This window comes from Camelus dromedarius, chromosome 14 (genome assembly GCF_036321535.1).
Source record: "Camelus dromedarius isolate mCamDro1 chromosome 14, mCamDro1.pat, whole genome shotgun sequence".
NCBI classification, from domain to species: Eukaryota; Metazoa; Chordata; class Mammalia; order Artiodactyla; family Camelidae; genus Camelus; species Camelus dromedarius.
Genome location: NC_087449.1, coordinates 52,477,375 through 52,486,881, shown reverse-complemented (window position 1 = coordinate 52,486,881; position 9,507 = coordinate 52,477,375). Strand labels below are relative to the sequence as shown.

The following is a 9,507-nucleotide window of genomic DNA, read 5'->3' as shown; positions in this document are numbered from 1 at the left end:
CTACCTCTTCTGAGCTCCTACTGCCTGTTGGCTGTCCTTCTATCACAGTTCAGATCACTGTGTGCTGTAATTTCTTATGTGTGTCTCTCTGCCATAGACAGGATGTTCAGTGAAGGCAGGGACTGATTTATTCTGTGCTCCTCAGCATCTAGCACAGGGCCTGGTACAAGTAGATGTCAAGAAAGATATTGAAAATAGCATGAACGGATGGCTGGATAGTGGGTGTTGGCTTTTTGCCGGCATCATAAGTTCTGGGATACGTGACTGCACCAAGGGCAGGGTGTGTCAGCATAGGGCACTGTACACGTCATCAGCCTGACTGCTTAATAAGCAGTCAATGATTTGGCTAATGAAGGTAGAAGTAATGATGATAATAAAATGGTACCTGAGGTGACCCAGAGTCACAGTTGCTCTTGTGCTTCCTAGTGAGTCATCTTCGGCTGGGCCTGAGGACAGTGATCATGGCTGAGAGTTAGACAGTCAGTAAACAGTGGCTGAGCTGGCTCCAGACAACCTGATCTTGACCATGACTCACTCCTGCCTGTGCTGGTGGCCAGAGCCTGGCCTCCATAGTCACACAGGCCTGGGTTCAAATCCCAGCACAGACAGTGATCAGTCCAGGCCTTGAGTAAGTTGCATACACTGTCTGAGCCTGTTTCCTCCTCTACCCTTTCTGGTTGGTGAGACACAGTTCCCACTCCTAAGATACTGATAGTGGAGACATAGTACCCCATCTTTGGAAACCCTGCAGTCTAATGGAAAAAAAGCACTATTGCCCTTATTAATGTGTATTACAACTTTCTCTTTAATTTTGTTATATTTGTCTTTATTTTCCTCTAGAAGGCTTGGGTAGGGCACAGAGAGTGACTCAAGAAATATCTCAGAAGAGAGATGAGAAATAGAAGTATATCTCCCCAATCATGTGGAGGGGTAGGGAAGATATTTGCAAAGGAACAAGGTAGGGCTAAGAAACGAAGCTATTTGGATGATGGAAACATTAGCTAAGTTGAGGGGAAAGGCTGGGGTGGATGGTGGAGAGGAGTGCTTTCTAACGGCTGCTCAGGTTTTGAGGAAGGGAGAGGTGAGAGGCAGGAAGACTCAGCCTGAGGATTCAGAGAGGTGCAATAATAAGTGAATGGGGGCAGTTAGTGAAGGGACATAAAAGATAGAATGACATCAAATCCCCAAATCTGCTGGATTTGGCTTCTATGGGGAGATGAAGCGTCTACTCTTGAAAGAGTTGCCTCATCTGTCTGCAGGGTGAGATGGGCCAAATTGGTGGGAGGGGCAGGACGGAGTGGTGCTGGGGCTGATATCTGGGTCTGGGGTTCTGGTGTGGGGGTGAAGGGGTGGAGCGATGCCGGGCTCTAGAGGACGCCTCTATTTGGGGATTTGATTAGGTCCTGGCTACAGGGGTTGTTGTTGAGCAGGATGTGGCCTGTCTGAGAGGATGCTGGGTGTTGGGGTCACCATGGGAAAAGGGGGTGACTGAGGCTTCAAAAGCCAGGCAGAGCTGTTTGGCCTGGATTTACAGGGTCCGGGTAGACTCTAAAGATGTGGAGACACAGGTCTGCCTATGTTGGGGGCCACTTTTTCTTTTACTGTGACATACAGAAGATGGAGAGCAGACCCTGCTGTGCCCCAGCCTCAGGCACAGGGGTGTGTGGGTGCGAATGCCTGGCTTGGGGGCACATCTCCCCTGTGTGAATGTGTTTGCGTTGGCTGAATGTCACCGGGTGAGTGTGTGGGGCTGTGCAGTTCTGTGCTGGGTGTGGGCGGATGGAGGGTCTGTTTTGTGAGTCTGTGCAGGCGTGTCTGAGTTGTATGACTTAGTGTGCGTGTTTGAGAGAATTGTAGGTCTGGGTCGCATGTGTGTGTTCATTGTGGGGTCTGAACTGTGTGCTTCTGTCTCATTCTGGGTGTCTGAGTGGTGAGCGGGTGACTGGGTAAGGGACGGGGAGCCCTTGCTGCTGGCACTGGGTGCCCTTAATGGGTCCATGGCCAAATCAGCTGTGGTTCCTTTCCTAGGGGCCATAGGGAGAGGTCTGAATGACGACTCCTAGACTGTTGTCCCTGAGTGAATGACCTCTTGTTGAGTAATCATTAACTTGGCCCCCCCCGTGAGAAGAATCCAGACTGTGGTGGTGGTGGTGGTGGGGTCGGGCCTGCTTGGGGCAGGCCTCATTGCTAGAGAAAGGAGGAGGCCTGAAAGGGGGTCCTATAGGCATGTGTGTTGTTATCGTTCCCTTCTGCCCACCCTGCAGGTTAGTGACCCTGACCCGGATGATATTCAAAATGTTTAACAAACAGTGAGGCACAGACATTGACCAATCAGAGCAGACACAAGCCACACACTGAATGGAGCAGCCCTGGAGGCCATGGCTGTGCCAAGCATTGCCTCTCTAGTTGCTGGACGCAGGGATGGATTCCAGGAGAAGGGCCGGCACAGAGCGGCAGTAGAAGGAAATACACGGGGCTCCAGAGTGGCTGTGATCCAACTGCCATGGAAGTGTCTCAGACCTTAACAGCTGGGGTGGCAGCTGAGCCATGGCCGGCCTTGGCCTTGGCCTCCAAGCAGTTGCGAGGCCAGCCCTGAGTGCCCTTGCCCCCTCCCATTGGGAGAACAATGGACCACCGTCTTCTGTCTGCTGAAAAGACTGGGGAAAGTGAATGATCCCAAACCGCAGAAATTCCAGTGACCTGTCTGTTTCAGTTTGGGAATGGGCTGCTTCATTTTCCTTGTTGGCTGTGCTATGATTCTCACTGAGGTGAGAGGGAGCCTGGGGCAGGAGCTGAGAGAGGGGTCAGTAGAGGATTTGGGGACAGGAAGAGATAACCCCTTCCCTCTAAGATAAAGGCAGGGACTTGAGGGGGTCCTGACCTGATGCTGTCCCCTGGATTCAGACCCATGCAAAATAAATCTCATCCCCAGAAATGAAATCATCATCCCACTGTGAAAAATTAAAGTTCTAGTTTCCTGAGGTCTGGCTTCTGTACCCCTTATGGTTCCTTCCTCCTGGGCTCCCTCTGATAGGGGCAGGGTGGCCCTGGAGGTGAGACGGTCCCTTCCACATGCACAGACTACAGTGTCAGGCTCCAAGGGAGTCACACCTTTTATTACAAAAGTCAATAACTTAAGTCAGTTCTGTGCAAAGTCAGTAGGACTCCTGGTCCAATGAGCAGTTGAAACTTCCAACTCTGTCCCAGGAGGGGACAGGAGCCTTGGCCCAGAGGCTCTGGGATCGCCAAGGGCTGGGCAGACAGCTAAAGTACTGGTCCAAACCAAGGAAGGCCAAGATGGGGCATGGCTGAATGAGAGCCCCATAGCTCATCTGGCTGGGCCAGGACCAGCTGCTCCTGGGGCGCCGAGTGCTGTCTGCCCAGGCTTGCCCCTTTGGGAGCAGTGGCTCACCCCGGGGGACAGCCAGGCCATGAATCAGTGCCGCCAGCCTCTGCCCAGCCTACACCTGATCTCTGCTTGGGCTGGAGCAGGTCAGCCCAGCAAAAGCATGTCCTCGAGGAGGCCAGCGATGTCAACATCTCCAATGACAGGGCGAAAGAAGAGATCCCCAAGCAGGCTGGGTGGAATGGACTTGAGGGTGGAGGCCGTGAGAAGGACACGAGCCAAGCGGCTTTGGCCTGCTGGGCACCATGGCTCCAGGACCTCCCACAGCGCCTGGTGAGCCTCCTGCTGCAGGTGTCCAATGTGGGAGGAGGCGTGGAGGCCTGGCACGTCTGTGGGCAGAGAAGGCAAAGAGGGCTGGTGAGCACTCTGCTCTGAGACACCCCAGGGTGAGACTGGTTCAAGACCTGAGGCCACCAGCTCAGCCCTGCGGCCCCATTACCACCTCCTCTATTTATTTATTTACCACTTTACTTATCCATCCATTTATGGAGAGGCAGTACAGAGCAATGGTTATGGATGGGTTGTCTGCGTTTGAATCCCACACTGTCGCTTATTAGCAGTGTGACCTTGGGCAAGTTAGTTAATCTCTATACCTCAGCTTACTCATTTGTAAAATGGGGATAAGTTACAGTTCCTATCTCCTAGGCTTGTTACAAGGTTTAAATGAGCTAGTATATGTAAAACCCTTAGAATTGGACCTAACATATGGTAAATGTAATATGAGTATTCAGTACTATTATTATAATTAATTACTGTAATAATGCATTCCATGAGGGCCTTTTGGTGAGGAATTCTCACCTAGATGTTCTCTAGATTATCTGTGGCTCTTCTGGCTGAAGTTTACGGAGACTCCTCCCTCTCCTTCCCCACACTCCACATTTTCACTCCTCTTCTCTATGTGGTCTTTCTGAACCCATGGAGTTTCACCTTCAGAACTTCACCATGCGAGGGGAGGGTATAGCTCAAGTGGTAGAGCATGTGCTTAGCATGAACGAGGTCCTGGGTTCAAATCCCTACTCTAAAAATTAATAAACCTAATTACCTCCCCTGATCTGCCAAAATAGAGTAACTAAATAATACAATAATAAATAAAAAACTAAAAAAAAAAAAAAAAGAACTTCACCATGTGGTCCACTGATGAAGACATGACTGAGACACAGCTGTGTCTGCCCACCCTCTCCTCCCCCACTCCCAGCTTTCCTGAGTGTCAGGGCAAGTTTCTTGAGTAGAGTGACAAGGGCTAGTCTCTGACATCCTTGCTTTGCCCCTACCTGGCTGTGTGACTTTCAGCAAGTCACTTAGCCTCTCTGAGCCTCTTTTTGTGAGATGACTATGTGGTGATAATGAGGACCCAAAGAGCTAACGGATGCCAAGCCCTTAGAAAGTGCCTTCCCTGGCTGGACCCTGCCCCTCTCTAGCCTTGGCCCCCATCCAGGAGTGTCTAGGAGCTCACCAGGATTGAAGAGGATGGTTCCTTTCAGGTAGGCATATTCCTTGGGGCCCAGCTCCAGACTCCAGAAGGACTCCAGGCAGCACTGAAGCCACTGCACTGCAGCCAGCGAGGGCTGGGGCCGATCAGGCAGCTGGCCACTGCCTTCACCGCTGCTGGACTCCTCCAGCAGGATCTTCTTGAGTATGCTGGGAACTGGGACCTCGGCCACTTCGAAGGTCACAGTGTCTTGGGCCAACCCAAGAAGAAAGAGGGGGCCCCAACAGCCCTGCAGCAGCTGCCGCCGATCCTGGGGGAGCAGCTGGCAGAAGGATGGCAGGTTCCTGAGGAAGGCCAACGTCTTGGCCAGAACATCCAAGGCCTCCCGGCAGGTGCGATGGGGAGCACACAGCTGGACAGGCCGGTGCTGCCTGCACAGGCAGCGGCTACGGGCTGGGGGCATGGAGGGCTGGTCCCTGAGGCTGGGGCTCAGAAGTGCATACAGAATCGTTGGGCGGCCTGCAGCCCCTTGGCACGGGCAGGTCCCTGGCTGGCTGGAGCTCATGGTTGACGATCTGCTTCTCCTTTCTCCCAGCTCTCCCACCCTCTGCCCTGTGCTGTGGGTGCTATTTATATCCCCAAATGGGGGAGGAAGGAGGGAACGGCCCAACAACCTTGACTCCAGAAGTCATGTTCATTGAAAAAAAAGAAACACACACTGACCCTGGCAGGACTGGTGGGGAAGTGGCGAGGGAGGGGGCCTTGGGAGCTCCACGTGGCCCTGATATCACTTCAGTCAATGAAGCAGAGGGTGCAGGGCACAGGGCCGCCTGCCTGCTGGACTGGCTGCCCCTTATCGGATGACTCAAGTGGATAAACAGGGTCATTAACCCAGGCTGTACCAGGGCACCAAGGCCTCAGGTGCACAATCAGCAGGTGGTCATGGCAGGTATCCCTATTGGTGCCTGCAGGAGTCTCACTCAGCTGGGAGGCCAGCCCCAGAGCTGGACAAGCCTTGAACGCAAGGCCCAACCTGGAAGCGCCTTATCGCTCGCTTGTTTGCCTAACCTTGGGGCCCTGCTCCTGTTGTCGGCAAGGAACAGGCTGCAGGGAAGGAAGCCAAGACCCTGGGGAGCTGGGAGGACTTTGCCCATTGTATAGTCTCAGAGACCCCCTTCCCCTGACTCTGGTTCTGGGGGGCCCTGCACAAATAAGGTCCTTAAGAACTCTTTATCGGGTGGCAGAGGGGAGGGTATAGCTCAAGTGGTAGAGTGCATGCTTAGCATGCACAAGGTCCTGGGTTCAACTCCCAGTACCTCCTCCAAAAATAAATAAACAAATAAACCTAATTACTTCCCCCCTCCTAAATAAATAAGTAAAAAACAAACAAAACAAAAAAGAGAACTCTTTCTCCTCAGCCCAGGTTCCTGGGGCTCTTGAAAGGCCCTATCTGCTATTAAGCCCTCGCAGAATGATAATGAAATACGAGCACCTACTCTGTGCCAGGCACTGCCCAAGCTAATATTCGGAGTTTCCCTATAAGACAAGATTTGTATTTTTTGAGACTCAAAGAGGTGAAGTGACTTGCCCAAGCTCACACCACTAAGAAGAGACAGAACCCTTATCAGTCTGACTCCAAAGTTCTTCCTTCTTCCCCTGCATGCATTGGCCAAATTGTGCAACCAGAGCTGAGTGGTCTAGGTTTCCCAGAGCCGGTGACCACCCGGGCCCCGACTTCGCTGCTGCTTGGTTTGCAGATGTTGCCCACTTATGATCTGGGCAGAAATGTTGCTTTGCTGCCAGCCGCAAGGCTCCTCTGTCCTGGTCATCTGTGTCAGGTGCTGGGGCATGGGTTGTGAGAGTTGGTGGGAAGGTTCTTGGCTGTGTCGTGTCTGTGGACCTTGGCAAGCCCTGCCTGGCAAGCCTTTTGCTAACACACTGTTGGGTAGCTATCGCCATCCCTGGCCTTGGCTCCTGGCTCTATCACTTTCCAGTTGTGTGACTGTGGGCTGAACCCCAAATCTCTATAGGCCTCAGAAACTTCGTCTGGGACAATGCCTGCCTCCAGGGCTGCTGTGAGGACAAAGTGAGGTCCTAGATGTCAAATTCCAAGCAGTTTCTGGCATACAGTAAGAGGACTTTGCTCCCCCTTCCCTCTATCTGAGAACCTAAGACAAACAGGACCCAGCAGACAGGCATGCATCTTTCATATGATTACAATCACATACTAATCTTAATCTTAACATACATATAGTTCCTTTAATATTCTTTTCTCTTACTGTAGCCACAGTATCCCTGGAAGGAAACTCTAGAGTCAGAGTGGCTGGGTCCAAATCCTGCTTCATCACTTAGCCGAGCGACCTTGGGCAAGCGACTTTATATTTCTGTGCCTCAGTTTCCCCATCTTTAAAGGGGTAGTAAGAAAGGCCACTCGTGAATATTTGTTTTATGGGGCCTGAAGCTTATAGGGCCTTCTTTAAGAATAGAAAATCAGGTGTGACGTGAATATTCAATAAATCAGAAAACAAGTCACTACAAATTACAAACTAAAATAAGCTGACAGAAAACACAGACATCATGGACCCAGAAGAATAACAAAGTACTTTTACTGATCAATTGCTTGACAATATTTGCCTACATATTTTAACTGCGCACTCTTTGCTTGCCTCTTCATGTGTCAATGATATTTATTTTGAAACCATCACAAACACAGAAAGTCTGCAAGTACAGGACAGGGAACTTTTTTTTTTTAACCTTGAACCATTTGAAAGTAAATTGCCAACCCGAGTCCCATCACCCCCAAATACTTCAGTGTGTAATTTCTACAAACAAGAACATTCTACATAACCTACATCTACCTACGTCAGGAAATTACCATTCAACAAAACCAGGAAATTAACACTTAATCTCACTGAAGGACTTCAGGAAATTAACATCTAATCTCTTAGATTTCCCCCTTTAAGTTTCACCGATGCTCCTGTGAAATCATAGTGAAAGAGCTCAGTCCAAAATCGCACATTGCATTTCTTTGCCATGTCACTTTAGCCCTTACAGGACAGGAAAACTATCCTCAGTCTTTCCTTGCCTTTCACAACCTTCTTTTGAAGAGCTGTTATTTTGTCACATGGGCTCGTCTGAGGCTTCCGTGTGGTTAGACTCAGGTTATGTATTTTTAGCAGGACTATCAAGGAAGTGATGCTGTGTTCTTGATACACCCTGACATGTCAGGGAGCACACAATTCCGTTTGTCCCAAGGTTCACTTTGGTCATTTGACTAAGGGGATTTCTGCCAGACTTCTCTATGTATCAATTACTCTTTTTCCCTTTGTAATGAATCAGTATTTCTGAAGCTATATAGACATTCTTCCTCATACTTTGAATCTATTTGTGTGTGTACGTAGGTATGAATTCAAGGTCTTCTATTTTATTCAGTGGCTAGTAATCTTTTTCTATTATTATTATTATTTTATTATTATATACTCAGATTGTTATAGACTTGGCCAATGGGAGCCCCTTCAAGCTGGGGTCTCTGTCCTTTTGACATGCCCCATCACTCTTTGAACATCCTTTGTTTCCTGGTATATGAAGATACCACTTTTCCAGCCCCTGCAATCAACCAGTACTACTAGAAGCTCTGATTTAATCTTCAGTGGTGGGTAGTATTTAAAAACCATGATCTGGGCACCAGAATCATACTTAGAAACCATGATCTACTCATTGCTATAGGGTGTCACTGCACTTAGGCCCTCCCAGAGCTAAGGGATGTACACACACACACACACACACACACACATTTATTTCTGTATTTATTTATAGATACTGAAAAACATGAATTCATACTATTATACTATTACCTGCTATTATAATCCACTACAACAGGGTTCACTCTAGTTGTCACCCTTTCTATATTATGTCTCCCTTCTCTGACACTGAGAAATCTGGCTTTCATTATTCTTAATTTATTTACTTAGTGAATCAGGCCTCCATTTGTAACCAATCTGCCATCTCCACCACCAACCTCTCTGCTGTCAGATGCCCTCTTCTCCCTACTTGGGCTCTGATACCTGGTGTCAGGCTGCCCCCTCCCCCCTGCTGGGCCTGTCGCCCCATGCCAGGTCACTGCTCCACACGGACACCCTCCTCCCCCTGCTAAAGCCACAGTGGCGCCTTCCCTCCCCTGGTGCATGATTTTTAAAAATAAATATCTACAGTGAGAATGGGGAGATGATTCTGTCTTTCCTCTTGTGGGGTTGATTTTTTTTAAAGTTTTACTGTTGATAGTAAGGAGACATAAAACATGACTTTCACACATAGATGTATTTGCTACTTGTAGTATGGCTTGTAGGTTTGTAATAGGAGTTCTGATAAATTCTACTTTGTAATTCCTATTGAAAAAGAAAAATATGCATGGAATATTTATAATTGCTTGTGCTGCCTATTATAGGAGAGAACTTCCTTTTTTGAGTTGGTGTCAATATGAAATGAGTTTAGTGAGGAGTGACTGAAAGAATTCTTCACAGACTTGCTTCTTGCCCCACACAGATCCTTGTTTCTCCTCCGCCACCCAAATCCTTCCTGGTATCCTGGGAAAAATTCATATTGGGAAGGATAGAGTAGGAAGAAACAGTCATCTTCACCAGCTGTAGTTTTAAATTTTTATTTTTGCAAGTTT

General features: G+C 49.1%; 1 protein-coding gene across 1 annotated transcript; it reads right to left on the bottom strand.

The window, feature by feature from the left end:
* Nucleotides 1–3,159: 3,159 nt before the first annotated feature.
* On the bottom strand, nt 3,160–5,435 carry NR0B2 (nuclear receptor subfamily 0 group B member 2). The gene is made up of 2 exons (XM_010993751.3): nt 4,860–5,435; nt 3,160–3,735 (listed from the first exon to the last, which is right to left on the bottom strand). Exons 1-2 carry the CDS (start codon nt 5,398–5,400, stop codon nt 3,494–3,496), a joined length of 783 nt encoding a protein of 260 aa, XP_010992053.1. The 5' UTR covers nt 5,401–5,435; the 3' UTR covers nt 3,160–3,493.
* Between the last annotated feature and the right edge of the window lie 4,072 nt (nt 5,436–9,507).

What these genes read in the sequence shown, in the direction of transcription:
- NR0B2 (XM_010993751.3), bottom strand. Translation starts at nt 5,400, where the DNA reads ATGAGCTCCAGCCAGCCAGGGACCTGCCCGTGCCAAGGGGCTGCAGGC. An exon ending in AACCATCCTCTTCAATCCTG is followed by an intron (nt 3,736 to 4,859) that starts GTGAGCTCCTAG and finishes CTCTGCCCACAG; the next exon opens with ACGTGCCAGGCCTCCACGCC.